Consider the following 16,339-nt stretch of genomic DNA (forward strand, 5'->3'; position numbering starts at 1 on the left):
TCTGTCAGCCTCTCCTACCTAGACACTGCTGGCCTAAGACCCTGGGTGGCATTGTGGCTTTGGATGGCTGAGATGGATCTGCTCCCCTTCTCTTTCCCCCTCTCTTTCCCCCACTCTCTCCCTTTCTCTAACATTTGATTTATTTGTGATCCCCTGCCACAGAGTCAGTCCGTGCCTTCTTCTGTGTGGATCCCAGGATCAAACTCGGGCCATCAAGAGTGGCAGCAAATACCTTTCCCACTGAGCCACCTCTCCGGCCCTCCATCTCCCACCCCACCCTCTGCTTCTCGACACCCCCCCACACTTTTATTTATGCTCACTCAGGTCCAGCCCTAGAGATGCCCCCTCTAGGGAGAACAGCCCCTCTGTCTTACTTCCTCTCTGCCTGGTGACACTGGTCACAGCCTGACGTCACCTTGTCACTGGCTTGTGTTCTGTCTGATTGCCTCTAAGTCATGGGGACCTCCCGTAACTAGAGCTCAGAGGTGACGGTGACACGGGGCTCAGGGAGTACAAGGGGGCAGGCAGTGGCCCCCAGGCTCACAGCCAGCAGAGCCTCAAAATGAGACCCTATTGGAAATGATGTCATCAGTGAAAATGAGGTCACACTGCCTTGGGGACAGACCTCTTCCAGTATCTGGTGTCCTCATGAGAAGCCATGCCTCTCACTGAGTTTATATTGAATTAGTACAGTGACGCCTATGAATAGGGAAAAAAACACTAAAAAATAACAAAACATTTAGAAATTAAACAAACAAACAAATATGTAGACACTCAGGGTGGGTGTCCTGTGATGGTGTTGGGTCTGTGCCTCAAGGCTTGCTCAAGGCTGCCCACAGCACAGCGGTCTCTCAGCAGGGACTTGGAGCAGCCCAGGGCCCTCAGGCGCAGACTGGCCCCGGGGCAGGTGGCCCACACCAGGCACTCGCCTATGGCTGTGTTGGTGGCGATTTCATCTAGCAGGGTCTCGCAGGCAGCCGACTTCTCGGCCAGGACGATCTTCTGCTCGGCCAGCTTCTGGTTGAGCTCATCTAGCTGGATGGTGGCCTCCTTCAGCTTGTCCAGCCCACCCTCCAGACGCTTGCACTGTGCTGGGACCAAACAGCACATGGTCAGTGGTTCAGGCTCCAGGGCAGGAGCCTGCATTAGCCTCATTGGGATCCATCTAAGAAGGGGGGAAAAAAACCTCACTTCTACAAGATGCCATACCCGCTCTAGCTCCTAGACTGCACGCATGGCATTTGCGAGCCATGAAGACACTGCTGAAAAACAGTGCATCGTTTTTGTTTTGGTTTGGCTTTGAGACAGGTTCTCTGTGTAGCCCTGGCTGTCCTAGAACTTGCTCTGTAGACCAGGCTGACTTTGAACTCAGAGATTCTCCTGCCTCTGCCTCCAGAGTGCTGAGATTAAAGGTGTGCGCCACACCTCCCAGCTAACAGTGCATCTCTTAAGCAGCTTCCAGAGAGCCCTTCCTCAAAAACCCTTTCCCGCACTCTGGGGACCAGGGGACATCCAGGGCTAAGAAAACAGACCTGCAAACACAGGGCCACATAGAACTAAGAGCACACAGTGTCTTACGCACAGGGATGAACCGCCCCAAATGCAAAACCCAAATCTGCTCTATTTTGCCCCAATCATAAAGGTGTCAGGCCTTGCTGGGTGGTGGTGGTTCACACCTTTAGTCCCAGCACTCAGGAGGCAGAGACAGGCGGATCTCTGTGAGTTCGAGACCAGCCTGGTATACAAGAGCTAGTTCCAGGACAGGCACCAAAAGCTACCGAGAAACCCTGTCTCAAAATCCAAAAAAAGAAAAAAAAAGGTGCCAGGCCTTGCAGAGATGAGCCTTACTCCTGAACCCTGTCCACACAGTCATGCCCTGCCCCATTCCTGTCCCACCCTGCTCACCTATGTTGTACTGGGTTTTTTCATCTAGCAGTTTCGAGTATGTGTTGATAAAGTCTAGGTAGTTCTTAGGCGTCACGTAGTTGCTGCGCCTCAGCTTCTGCTGGAACTGCTTGCTGAACTCACCCACCGACTCGTGGACCATAACCACGTGCTCCACAAGGTCTTCGATATTCTCTGCGGGAATCATGGGATTGTCCCCTGAACAGGAAGGAGAGGAGAAAGAGGGGGTTAACAACAGAGAAAAGGGGGACTGGGGCCAGCTCAGTGCCTAGCATATGAGGCTGTGGGGACAGGCCCCAGAACCACAGAAAACAGAGAAACAACATCATCATCATCAACAACAACAACAAAAACCAGCTCCCCAAAAAGTGAAATATTGACCTGAAAGAACCAGACACCCGGCCTCCAACGGGTCTGTGGGTGCCAGTGTTCACAGGAGCAGAGTGGTAAGGAGAAAGGACTGAGTCCGTCTGTACTTAACGGTAACAATGTGGCATGCCCACACTGTGGAGTCTTGTTCAGCCTTGGAAAAGACCAAAGGACTGATGTGGGCTATACCATAAGTGACCCTCCAGAAACACTATACAAAAAGAAAGAAACTGGACACAAAGAAGCAATGTGCATGGGTCCGTTTACATGAGATACATAGACAGGGGAGAGTCACTGAGTTGGGAAGCAGGTTAGAGGGATCCAGGCCCTGGGGTGGAAAGTCAGTGCTGTGGAATAATCCTCTGTACACTGTGAATATGTATTACTCTCATTGGTTAATAAAGAACTGACTGGCCGGTAGCCAGGCAGGAAGTATAGGAGGGAAAAGCAAAATAAGGATGCTGGGATGAAGAAGGATAGAGTCAGAGAAGTCGCTAGCAGATGTAGGGAGAAGCAAGATGAGCAGTATGCCATACTGAGAAAAGGTACCAAGCCACTGGGCAGAGTGTAGATAAGAGATATGGGTTAATTTAAGTATAAGAGTTAGCTAGTAATAAGCCTGAGCTATTGGCCAAGCATTTATAATTAATATAAGCCTCAGTGTGTTTATTTGGGAGCAGCTAGAGGACAGAAAGTTCTGCCTACTACTCAGTGTTTAGATGGGTGTAGAGCTTCAGCTTAGCATGATGGAAAGTTCTGGTAACAGATGGCGGTAGTGGTTGCATGACACCATGAATGTGACTGATGTTCCAGGTGCACTCAAGATAGACAGAACGGGACAGTTTACAATAGACATATTTTCCCTAAATAAAAACTGATTTCATCAAAAATTTATTTTAAAAAAGGAAATGAGCAACTATTACTTGTAGAAACTTCTGGGACCTGTGATCTATCCATGGTGATTTCTCTAACACAGAAGCCAGCCCTCCTGCCCTGGGAGACTGACCCTCTGCCTTTCTCCAGGACTCAGGCACCATCAAAAGAAGCTAGGGCTTCAGGAATGGGGCCCACAACCAACCCGACTGATCTCAAGCCCAGCATGAAACCTCCGCCCGTGGCGGCTAGGTGGGTATATGCAGCCATTCTGTGACAGGTCCCAGTGTCCAACACACACTGGCAGAAGGGGGCCCTTTGTGGGAATCTATTGGAATGATTGGTGCTCTCTCCCAGAGCCAAGATCTTGTCACTTGGATCAGCTGATTGCCTGGAATGCAGCAGCCTCCAACAGGATATGAGAGAAGGAAGATAGGAGCAAACACCATTGGTGTGTCCACATTCTGCAGCTCTGCCTTGACTCAGATTATACAGAGCATGCTTGAAAAAGTCTGCCCACAAGCATCCAGCTTTGCAACATAGTCACCTCAACTTCAGGGAACACATTCTAAGGGAAAAGAACTGTAAACAAATTTCAGGTGGCTTTATGCATAGAACTGAAACACTGCATGCTGCAACAGTATAGAGATGGCTTGTATACCATGGAAACTAGCATGCACAGTCACAGCATGGCTGGTAGCCACAGCCCCACAGGGCAAGTGTGGCCCACCACTTGTTTCTTGTGAATAAAGTTTTATTGTAACACAGCCACAAACATTTACATGTGATCCTGGATGGCTCTCAAAACACACTGTCAGAATTCAGCAGCTGTGACTGAAGTAGATATTGCTACATGGACCTTCACAGTAGCAGTCTGCCAGATTCTGAGTCACAACAATGTAACATGTTTTCCTGGCTTCTTTCCCAGAAGAACAGCATTATTTCCCAGGAGAACTGAAGTTATGGTTTGGGCTTGTTTGGAAGTTAAGGGCCATTTGTTTATTGAGTTTGTTGGGTACATACTTGTAAAGTTGGAACTATTTACAAAACTACCCTGTGACATTGGTCATACATCCTTTTAAAATAGATTTAGAGAAAAAGAGAAATTGTGCTGGCACCACCATGGTAGTGGTCTTAAGTACAGTTTTTCTCTACAAAGAACTGAACAGTAATAGTATTGTCTATGGGTAAGGATATGCCAAAGAGAAAATGTTCATGAAGTGTGGGCCAATAAAACTTTGTTCATGAAAACAATCAAGGGGCCACATTTGATAGCAGGCCATGCCTTACAGACTGCTGATCCCTTTGGACTAGAGCAAAATATAACCCCAAGACACAGTAACAACACAAAGCTATTCTTTACCATCGGGAAATCTATGGTGAAGGAATCTGCTGGGTCGAAATTCAGAAAAGTGACAAACTTCTTTATGAGACCAGCACGCTATCCTTGCAACACTGGCAGCTTACCTAAAAATGACTTTGCAACAGCATGCAGGGCCTGGGGTGGCCAGGGCATGAACCAGTCGATTCCAGTGTTGTTCACTAGGCCTTGAAGAGAGAGGAGAAAAAGGATCATCGTGCGGCCCGGAGTTGCTCCAGTGCACACTCACCGTCTTTAATATCTACCAGCGTGGTGGCTCAGCTGGGTACATTCAAGTATGATTTTGTCTCAGCATCTTGTCCCTGTAACACTGGGAGAGAGAAAGGAGGCACCCTCTCCACACCATGCACCCTGCAGTTGGGGAGAATATGCACACCCGCCTGCCAGGAAGACACCAGCCATGCCTATTGGGGATTGAGAGGGACCAGGGACGTGTGCCAACGGTGCAGGACCAACTTTCAACTCAAGTGCTACATCCCAAAGGGAGCTTGGATGTGCCAGGTCCCCAGAGCACACACTATGCGGCAGCAGTGGTGAAGGGTACCTGGGAAATTCCTGCACCGGGTCCTCAGGGTGTCGCCCACTGGTGACATGCCCAGGACAATGTGTAGGTTGTTGGCACTTTTATTCACGAAATATTGCCACACAGACTCCTTGGCCAGGCCCATGCCACACTTCAAGGCTTCCTGCCCGATCTGACTGAGGATGCTGTCCTTTTCTTCTTCAGGGAAGAGCGCAGGGACGATCCCTGGAGGACAAGGATGTAAAGGGCTTTCATGTCTCTGAGTTCTGACCTCCTTGTGTGCAAAAGGAGGTGATGGAGCAAGTCATGATGGGAAGAGAAGAAGACAAGCTCAACACACACCAAGATCAAAGTGGTGGGACGTGAGTGTCCCCTGTCTGCCCTGAGGACTGTGCTAGGCACTAAAGTCCATGCATGTGTGCCTCTTACAGTAGATATTCTCGTCACAGGGGGATTTATCTCCCAGGAAGAAGCATTTGACAATGTCTAAGGACAGTTTGCTCTGTGAGTTCGAGGCCAGCCTGGTCGACAAGAGTTAGTTCCAGGACAGGAACCAAAAATCTATGGAGAAACCCTGTCTCGAAAATCCAAAAAAAAAAAAAAAAAAAAAAAAAAAAAAAAAAAAAAAAGGACAGTTTGCATGGTCATAACTTGAGTGAGCTGGTGAGACCCACAGCCCCCAATGCCAGCAAGGCCTGTGTGACTGTAGGTGACTGGGAGCATCTGAGTTAAGGGGTTCCTATGCAGAGGAGTTCATATTGTGACCAGAGCTGAGCTCCCTCAAAAGGCCTTGACTCTTCCCTCGACTCTGGTACAGACCCCACAGGTGGCCAGGACGACATCCAGAAAGCACATAGACTGTGTCCAGACAGTGAGAATGTAGCCTCAATCTTTAAACGACCCACAAGGCCTTGCATTCCGGTGCCCCTCTACTTCCGTTTGCTTTTGTTTTAAATCGGAGTCTCATGTAGCCTAGGTTAGCCTTGAACTTGTTATGTAGCTGAGGATGAGCTTGGACTTCTGACCCTCCTATGTAGGGAGCAAGAAGTGCTGTGTAAGTGTGTATTGTTTGGCATGGGCATTTACAGGGTTTACCTGTTTGCAAAAACCCTGTCTCCGTGTTTACCTGTATGTAATAACCCTGCTTTGATGTTTGCCTGTATGCAATAACCCTGCCTCCATGTTTACCTGCATACAATAACCCTGCCTCCATGTTTATCTGCATGCAATAACCCTGCCTCCTTGTTCAACAAAACACCCTAAGCTTGCTTCTGGGGTACTGTGGCTTCTCCATCAGAGAAAGCTCAGAGCACCCGATTCCAAATTCTTTCTGTGTGTCAGCCCTTTCTTCATTCCCTCTTCATCTCTAATCAAGGTTCAGCACTGTTGCTTCAGGCTCCTGGGTACTGGGAATACACAATGCCCTGCTGTACCCAGCATAGGTGTGTGTGTTTTCCCCTGGTACTGGGGATAGAACCCAGGACCTCACATGCTAGTCAAGCACTCTACCGTTGAGCTACATCCCCAGCTACTCCTGAGTCCTTCCCATGAGATCACCATATTCTTGCCTTGGTGTCTCTTCCCTTTGGCACAGAGAACTCCCTACATGTAAGATTTTTCCAGCAGTGGCCTCCTGGCCCCTCTTCCCAATATGGGAGCATGAATGATGGCGCCCCAAAACAGCTGGCCCCACCTTAGGACTTACAAATATGTTTGCTTATGCTCCCTGCCAAAGGGACTACTTTTGCAGTTGGGACTAAGCAGGGGACCCAGGCAGCTGGGTGTTGTCACAGGAAAAGGTGGAGAGCAGGGGTCAGGTGAGGGAGACAAAAGCAGAAAGTTGTGTGGTGTGAGCCCAGGAGCCCTGGGCTAGGGCAGCCTCTGTAAACTGGAAAGGACAAGTTTGTACATCTTGGACCTGTTCACGCCTCGGTGTCCCCTCCAGAAACCCTGCAGACCCACAGGGATGTTGGAATGAACTCATCTTCGGGCAGTTTGATGGATGAAGGGCCACAGGAAGTAGACACATTAGCTTCCAGAGCGCTGCTCCACAAGGCTCCTCCCCTCATCTCACTATTGCAGCTGCAATCCTTGTGTGTTTCTGTGTGTGCTTCCGTACCCACCCCTCCCCTGCACATCTCAGGCTCTGAACCTCAAGGACAACAGAGGTCATGGGTACTGTATTTCTTGCAAAACCTGAGATAAGTCCACAGTGTCTCTCAGAGCTGAGACACACATGGTTTCAGGCTCAGGGACTCATAGGCCAACCCTGGTGGCAAGGAGGAGAACGGTAACTGATACACCCACAGCAGGAGCAGAGGAGGGCTCAGCTGCCCCGCTGAGAACTGCAGGGGCTTGTGTGACAGCATAGATTGCCAGGCCTGTCTCAGACTGCAGTGGGAGGTGGAGCTGGGCATTCCTGCCAGCGGGTGGGCAGTACCTGAGGTCAGCATGTTGTTGATGAGTTCCAGGAAGCCCTCCTCAGCCACATGCGCATCTGTAAACAGGAAGATCATCATCTTGTTCTCCAGCCCTAGCTTCAAGTACAGGCTCTTCAGATCTTCCCGGAAGTTAGTCTCGGAGTAGCCTCGGCTCAACAGGATCTCAAACACCTGGGGAAACAGGCAGGCAGGGCCCACTGAGGCAGGGGAAAGCGCTGAGCACAGCGGGAGAGCGCGTAGGTTTGCATGCCCCCAAACATGACCTCGCTTGAGGCGCACAAGTATGGAAGTCGGATGATTGACAGGTGTCCTGTGTGTGCCGCACACACGTGTCAAGGTGTGAGTATAAAAGGTGTGCGGTCCTATGTGGGATGTGTGTCTGGAGAAAGGGCAGGCCACCTGGGAGTCACAGGGAGGACAAGCAGGAGACCTGCAACCGCAAAGGCTGGTGATGGTCACGCGGCTCGGTGCCTAGATCAAAAAGCACGCTTAAAATGATGGACAGTGCCATCTTGATTTACAGCTCTTTAAAGCGATTCCATCTTTTCTAGAAGATTTATACTGATTTTTGTTTATGTGTGCGTGCGTGTATGTCTGTAAGTGAACCACATACATACAGGGACCTGTAGAGACCACAAGAGAGCCCTGGATCCGATCCCCTGGAGCTGGAGTCAGCAATGCCACCCACAGCTCCTCTCAGGTTTGGCCAAGCTCCCCCACCCCACCGTGTTCCCACAGTTCCAAATTCACGGGCACAGCCTGTGTCTCACTTTTGAGCTGGAGTTCTCAAGCCACTGCAAGTTAGACGCTTTGCAAATTCAGGCGAACGGGACAAAAGCTGAAGGCCGTTGTCCCAACTCTTTACCCAGAATCCCCCTTACCTCGTAGCCAGCGGTGTAGGCTGCCAGCCTGGCCAAGGACTGCTTCCCAGAGCCGCCCACACCCACCAGCAGTGCGTGGCCGCGGTCCATCCGAATGATGCGGTGCACACGCGTCAGGTGCTCCAGAGCATCGTCGAACAGCACCAGGTTCATCTTGGTGTTGACTTCGTTGTAATCCTCAAGGATTTCCTGAGGGGGAAGGGTCCATGAGCCCACCACATTTTATGAGGCAGGCTCTCTCCTTCGCGTCAGGAAAGGCAAAAGAGGCCGCAGCAACCAAGGCTGAGTGTGTAGTCGGATCATTAGGACGTGTGGGGCTGGAGACCGAATTCCCAACATCAGGATTGCAGTCGGCTGGGCGGCGTGGGACAGGAGAGATGGCTCAGCAGGGAGATGCTGCTCTTCCCAGGACCCAAGTGCGGTTAGAGCACTGCATCAGGTGGCTCACAAATGCCTGTGATTCCAGTTCTAGGGAGTCTGATGCCCTCTTTTGGCTTCTATGGGCACCTATACTCACATGCAAGCATGCATGCATACATGTGCTTTCATCCACACATGTTCACACACACACATACACACACACACACAACCATGTATATAACTAAAACTAAAGGAAATCTCCGGTCTGCTGGGTGTCAGCTTGCTACAGTGGACGGCGGCTGGCTGTGAAATACCCTGTACGGACAGAACTGGAGGCAGGTAGTCCGTACCTCAAACAGCGCCTTGGCGGCCTCATAGTCCTGGATGTCTTCATAAACACGTGGTTCATCCTCATGCAGAGCTGTCCGGAAGTCCCCAAACAGGATGGGGTCCCTCATCACGGCCTCGTAGTCATCGTTAAAATACTCCTTCACCAGGTTCCCTATGTGATCTTGCACCTCGAAACAAAAGCGGGTTAAGGCCCCAGGCATGTCCACAGCTGCATACATTTGGCAGGAACAGAGAATTTACTGTTTTCGGTGGGATAATTGGCCTCGACCTTCCCTAGTGGCGCCTATCCTTTTGCTGTGAACATCCTGTCTGAGTTGGTTTTGTGAGAAACCTGTGTTGGTTTCTTTTGGCTTTATTTTTTCTAAACCCTCTTTTTTGGTTGTCTGTTTTTCAATTACATTTTCTTATTTATTTATGCTCGGGGGCACACGTAGAGGGCAGAAGATAACTTCCGGGCGTCAGTTCTCTCCTCCCACCATCTGGGCCCCAGGGATGGACTCGGATCATCAGGCTTGGCTGCAGCGCCCACTGAACCATCTTGCTGGCACCACTGCCGTGTGTCTTACTCAGACTTTACGTGGGGTTTCCACACACTAAGGCGTCGCGCATGCTCACCAGCTGCTTGTCTACTTCGTTGATGAGCCTGTCATGGAAAACCCGCAGGCACTCATTTCTCCACACCCTGACCATTTGAGTCACCGTCTGAAACCTACACGAAGGAAGGGCAATGTTGTCGGTTACCAGGTCTCCCTGGGGGGAGAGGGCTCAGGTGGACGGGGGAGCACAATCTGGAAGCTAACAAATTAAATATGGAGGTGACAAAGTCATCACCCACAGCTCATCCTACTGTAAGGAGGAAATGGAGCCTTCTTGCCAGACACATGAACAGCCCAAACCCTGTGTGAACTTAGCATCAGTCTCAGGGCTGCTCCTTTTCCTGGCCCTACTTCTAGAACTTTCTCTAATTCTAGCAGAGCCATCATCACCCCATCCAAAAGACTAGGAACAGCCGGGCATTGGTGGCGCACACCTTTAATCCCAGCACTCGGGAGGCAGAGGCAGGCGAATCTCTGTGAGTTCAAGTCCAGCCTGGTCTACAAGAGCTAGTTCCAGGACAGGCTCCAAAACCACAGAGAAACCCTGTCTCGAAAAACCAAAAAAAAAAAAAGACTAGGAACAGGAAGACTGCCACTGTAAACCATCCATGGCCCTCCAAGGCAGGTCAAAGACCATGAAGAACCCTCGGCCGTCCCTCAGTGTCGCCGGCTGCTGGTGTAGACCCACATAGTTCGGTCCCTCCCTGCAGATTCACAGAGACTAAAGCTTTCCGGGAAAGATGGGAGTCTGGTGTTCCTGAGACTCTTCCAGTCCTAACCTTTTCTGTGCTGTGTCTGGCAACTCCCCGAGAGATGCACCATCCTCCACCCAGCTGGAAATGCTGTAGCCAGACTAGCCGCAGGCTCCATGCAGATCCAGCTGCAGGACTGAGCAGGTAAGGCAGCAAAACCATCCCACTGGAGGGACCAAGACACTGTACACACCCCAGCTTCGGGGGTCAAGAAGCATTAGCTGTCACCCTAAGGCTTAATCTGTTTTCTCCATCCATACGCTCACAGATGCTGTGTGATTCACTGACACATTTTTGTGACCTGTTTGATTCATTGAGAAGGTCTAACCAAAGCCGCCATTCAACCTTCTAACATCATCCAACCCTTTAACACAGTTCCTCGTGTTGTCGTGACCTCCAACCATGAGATTATTTTCACTGCTAAAACTTTGCTACTGTTATGAGTCATGATGTCAATACCTGTGTTTTCCCGTGGTCTTGGGCGACCCTGCGAACGTTTGGGAACGGCAGCTTTAGGGTATATTTTAGTAAAACAAACAAGCCCCACACTCACCGATCTGGATTAGTGAGGACAAGACCATTGAAAACTCGGGACAGGTCTCGGAGGTTGAAGATGTAATGGAACTTCGAAGGGGTGGGAGGGAGATCTTGAACAATATTTTTGTAAAGTATTAACGTGCAGAATGTCAGTTTCCGGCTCACGCCCCCGATACTCTCATTAAAGTTCTTTTAAAAAAAAATGAAAAGAGCGTCATGTCTATCGGTAGAAGGATGGATGAGCGAAATGTTGTGGCTTCATGACAGACTAGCGTTTGATCAGGGAGAGGAGCGGGACACTGACTCATGGATGCATCTTGAGGACATGATGCTAAGTGAGAGAAGCCAGGCTTCAGAGGCTGCGTGGCTTCCAGGGACTGGGAGAGAGGGGAATCTGTAATGGGTACAGGTTTCCTATGGTTAAAAAAAAAAGTGTTCTATTTACACAGTGAGACTAGTTAGCAAGACTGAATGGACCAAATGTTTCTAAATTGTATGTGTTAAAATGGCTAAAATAATAAATTTTAAATTATGTGAATTTTACTTTTTTTACGTGTGTGTGTGTGTGAGTGTGTGTACATGTATGTGTATGTGTGTGTGCGTGCATGTGTGTGTGTGTGTATAGCTCACTATTTGACCTGCTCTGACTGCCTTGCAGGGTATTCAACACTGGTATATGACCTCATCTGTAGTTAAATCGCTTCCTACAAGGCTCACAGTTCTTCCTGCTGCTCACACCACACTTTCCCCTCCTGGACAAAGCCTTGGAGTGCACAGACCCCAGCCTAGGGTAAATAAATCAGCCCTGCACATGCTCCCACCCAACACATCTTCCTCCAGTTCAGACTTGTGGGGAGAGCCCGGTTACCGAGGTGTGGCCCTTCAAGATGGAGTAGTAGATCAAGCGCAGAGACTCCTCTGATGGGAAAGGGACGTTGAAGACACTGAACAGTGAGAGGAACCTGGGGTCCACCTCATTGCGGCCCCCTCCTGCCTTCCCCATGGCGGCAATGAAGCCCAGGTCCCGGATACTCTTACAGTTGAGCTCTTTCCCACGGTCGTATAAGAAACCCTTTTCCAGCAGCAACTTCAGCAAGGCAATGGGCTGCTGGGTGCCATACTCATCCACCTGGGAGGAAAGAGAAGAGCAGTATCGAAAAGCAGAGCTGGGCGAGGCAGTGCCGACCTCAAATGCTCACCTCTCCTGTTTCCCCCTGAGCATTCCGGGTTGGCCTCACAAGGCTTCCCAAGCCTATAACCGCCTATTCACAACCAAGGCTTAAAATCTGTCTCCTTCACCGCACTGCATTCCATGAAGGCAGCGACTGCTGAGGCTTACATACCTCACAGTGCCAGGTTCCCAGGAGGAGTTCAGCAAATGGAATGGATGGATAGGTGGAAAATGGATGAATGGAAAACTGGATGGGAAAATGGATGAAGGGGTGGGTGGGTGGGTGGATGGATGGATAAGTGGATGGATGGATAGATAAGTAGGTGGCTAGGTGCGTGGGTACATGGGTGGGTGGTGTATGGGTGGGTGGGTAGATTAATGGGTAAGTCGATGGATAGATATAAAGATGAGTGGGTGGACGGGTGGATGGATGGATAAGTAAGTGGATGGAAGGACAGATGAGTAGGTGGATGGGTGGGTGATGTGAGATTCCCCTCTGTATGCTATAAGTATATTTTATTACCATTGGTTAAAAAGGAAACTGCTTTGACCTATGGCAGGGCAGAAGATAGGTAGGCAAGAAAACTAAACTGCAGGCAGGGAGAAAGAAGGCAGAGTCAGGCAGATGCCATGTAGCTGCAGAAGGATAAAGATGCCAGAACCTTACTGGTAAACCACAAACCTTATGGTAAAATATAGAATAATAGAAATGGGTGATTTAAGATGTAATAATTAACTAAAAATACGCCTGTGCCATCAGCCAAACAGTGTTGTAATTAATATAGTTTCTGTGTGATTATTTGGGCCTGGGCAGCCAGGAAACAAAAGTGCAGACTCTGTTTATAAAATGGCGCCCAATGTGGGTAAGTGGGTAGATGGATGGTTAGTCGGTAAATTGATGCATGAGTAAGTGGATGGATGGATGGATGGATGGATGGATGGATGGATGGATGGATAAATGGGTGGGTGGATGGATGGGTGGGTGGATGAATGGGTGGGTGGGTAGATGGATAGGTGGATAGATGGATGGATGGATATTTGGATGGATGGATGGATGGATGGATGGATGGATGGATGGATGTTGAATGGATAGATGGATGGATAGATGGTTGGATGGATGGATTCTGTAGGTGGGTGGGTGAGTGGATGGATAGGTGGATGGACAGTGGATGGGCAGAGAATGGATGGGTTTTTATAGATTTCTTAACATACAGATGAAGAATAAAAGCTTCAGGTCTGTGGAAAAATGAAACAGAAGGTAAATAGGTGACTGAATCCACGAGTGGACAATGTATAGATGGTCAGACATGTTGCAGATGCAGAGTTAAAAACACTTGCTGCTCTTCCAGAGGATCAGAGTTCTGTTCCCAGCTCCCATGTCAGGCAGCTTATAACCACATGTAACTCCAGCTCCAGGGATGACACCTTCCTCTGGTCTTTTGGCATATATACACATAGGTACACACCCATAAAAATAAAATTTAAAATTAGTCTTAAATAATACAAATCTTAAAAGACACGAACTTACACACACACACACACAGACCTATCCCACCTCTATAAGCCCCGCCCACCTTTGGCATGTTCATGTCATCCATGAACACCAGCAGGCGCTTCCCCATAGGTGGCCCATATGTGTCCTTCGTCCGCTTCTCCACATTTGCTTCTAAATTTCTCTGGATGTCCAGGGATGTGGTGCGTGAGGAGAAACTGACCATCAGCACAATCTGCAACAGAGCAGAGGGGAAACAACTGGCTTCCAACTGACGGTCTAGAACCAATGCAGGTCCGTGAGTCATCATTTTTAAGAGCTAAAGCCAGAGGTGGGCATGATGGCATGCTCGAGAGGCAGAGGCAGGAGGATCTCTGTGAGTGCAAGGCCAGGCCGGCCAGGGTTACACAGTGACCTTTCCTAACAACACCCTTTTTCCTCCTGTTAGATTGCATGCTGCCACTCATGAGCCTTGGGACAATGCAGGCTGTAGAATGCTGTCCCCAAGGCCACACTGTCTTGAAATCAGAGAGGCTGTGATTTCCCACAGGAGACCCTTCCAAGGTTGGACCCACTAACACCCCCTCATCAAGGGGTGGAGGATTAGAAAGACTCCAAACCCTCTCTACGATATACAGCCTCAACTATTACCTACATGTCGTCTGGCTTCTAAAAGGGACTCCAGTCACACTTATTTGGTTCACCGAGCTGGACTTGGGTAGACTTGTTCCTTGGTCCTTTCTATCCGGGTGATTAGAAAGCCACATGATGGTATTGGTAGGGGAAGTGTCATTCTACCTTGGTGGCCTCTGAAAAGGCAACTGTCTGACCTTTAAGAGCCTGAAAAGATGACTTCAATGACAACTGCTGTACCACTCTCTACGGCAGAGGAGTTTTAAACATAAATTGCTTTCAAGGCAACTGCAGGCTAATAAGGAGGCTAAAGAAAGCATGAACAACCAACCAGAGGCTTCCTGCTGGACCTCCTCGCTGGAGGGAAAATGTTCTCTTTGTCCAGAGACAAAGGTCTCTCTCTCTCTCTTCTCTCTCTTTCTTGTGCCCTTAGAGGAACTATTCTATACTATACTCATAGAGTGTGTGTGCATGCACGTGTGCATGCATGTGTGCACATACACACATACAGATGCTCATATTCAGCCATATACCAGCCCAACTGGACTGCTGAAGCACACAGCTCGGTAGCCCCTGGGGTTCAATCAGTGAGGTATTTAAACAACTTCCCAGCTGGTGCCAAAGTTGTCTGTGGACCACACTTTGGAAACAACTGACTTTTCAAATGTCCTTCAACCCAGCTGGGCACGAGTACACATGCATGTGTGCCCACGGTCAGCAGCTAACTGGTTGTCTGTGTGTCTGTCTGCTTGCAGCCAGTGAGGTCTAGGGGCAGGGTCCTAGGGGCAGGGTCCTAGGAAAGCGAAGATGCACACAGAAGACTCGGAACACGGATTCCTCTTGAAGCCTCCACAGGCCTGTAAGTCTCAGCTTCTAACAGCAATCCTGTGCCCTCCGCCCTGGCACCTTTAAAACTAAATACACCACATTGCAAGTGACTGCATCAGAAGAGAGAGGCAGGCAGGCCTGACCCATCCAACATTTCTCGCAGAGACGCCCCTGAGGCCCATGTGGCTTCCAGAAGCCGCAGGAGCAGAGAAGGCACAGAATTAAAAGCATCAGAGAAGGAAGCAGGGGGCATCTCTGCCTTCTTTGTTGAGAAAGAGTCTCTCTACATAGCTCTGGGTATCCTGCGACTCACTATGTTGACCAGCCTAGCCCAGTAATCACGGGGACCTCTCTGTCTCTGCATCAGATTGCTGGGATTAAGTCATGTGCCACCACATCCAACTGTCTCTGTCTTCTGAGGTTCCAGAGCTGAAATAAGCATCACTTACTGTAGGGATTTGAATAAGATGTCTCAGGCATTTGAATGCTTGGTCCCAGGTTGTTGGCAATGCCTGGGGAAGCTTAGGAGGTGTGGCCTTGCTGGAGGAAGGGGCAGGCTTTGAGATTTCAAGAGCCACAGGCCATTCTCAGTTGGTACTCTGTTTCCTGCTTATGGTTGAGATGCGAGCTCTCGGCTGTTCCTTCCGCCATGCCTGGCACTTCTGATACACTTCCCCATGACGGTAACGGACTCATCCCTCTTGACCCTAAGCCCCGAAGTCAATTCTTCCTTCTCTAAGCTGCTGTGGTCATGGTGTTTTATCACAGAAAAGAGTGTAACCAGCATAGTGACAACCAAACAGAAAAGCACGGGTTGGACAGAATCAACAAGAGCAGACTGTGAGAACAGAAAAGGGTGAGAGCCAGTAGAGGGGTGGAGAGAGCATGATCAGGTCCCTCGGCATGACAGCGTGTGAAGAACGCACCCAAAATCCTTCTTGCCACCTGGATACACCCTCATGTTCCCAGTGGATACCCTCATACCCTCATACCCCACTGTGAGTCCCCAGAGAGTGTCTATGTGAGCTGCAACTTCTCCTGTGCTGGCGGCTGGCCTGGGGCCCCGTTCATAGCAGGGCTTCCCACAAGTGACCAAGTTCTAGAACACGCAAAAGGATCACAGAGAATGTGACAGCTAACCTCCATGATGGCCCTCCATCACCTGTACCCCAAGTCCAATTGAGGGGCTCAGAGGACTCCCTGGGTGACCCATGTAGCATGGAAGAATGTGAGTAGGTGGTGCGTG

General features: G+C 49.7%; 1 protein-coding gene across 1 annotated transcript in view; it reads right to left on the minus strand.

Annotated features, from left to right (window-relative positions):
• Positions 1-16,339, minus strand: part of Dnah10 (dynein axonemal heavy chain 10) — a 116,567-nt gene that overhangs the window by 23,611 nt on the left and 76,617 nt on the right. The window contains exons 46-56 of the mRNA XM_057765430.1: positions 13,715-13,867; positions 11,838-12,098; positions 10,986-11,158; positions 9,700-9,793; positions 9,084-9,251; positions 8,374-8,562; positions 7,492-7,663; positions 5,073-5,276; positions 4,615-4,695; positions 1,906-2,103; positions 930-1,091 (exon numbers count right to left, since the gene is read on the minus strand). Of these exons, the coding sequence (XP_057621413.1) occupies positions 930-1,091; positions 1,906-2,103; positions 4,615-4,695; positions 5,073-5,276; positions 7,492-7,663; positions 8,374-8,562; positions 9,084-9,251; positions 9,700-9,793; positions 10,986-11,158; positions 11,838-12,098; positions 13,715-13,867 (1,855 nt within the window). The remainder of the gene's footprint in view (positions 1-929; positions 1,092-1,905; positions 2,104-4,614; positions 4,696-5,072; positions 5,277-7,491; positions 7,664-8,373; positions 8,563-9,083; positions 9,252-9,699; positions 9,794-10,985; positions 11,159-11,837; positions 12,099-13,714; positions 13,868-16,339) is intronic.

Source organism: Chionomys nivalis, chromosome 3, assembly GCF_950005125.1.
Source record: "Chionomys nivalis chromosome 3, mChiNiv1.1, whole genome shotgun sequence".
In the NCBI taxonomy this organism is placed as follows: domain Eukaryota; kingdom Metazoa; phylum Chordata; class Mammalia; order Rodentia; family Cricetidae; genus Chionomys; species Chionomys nivalis.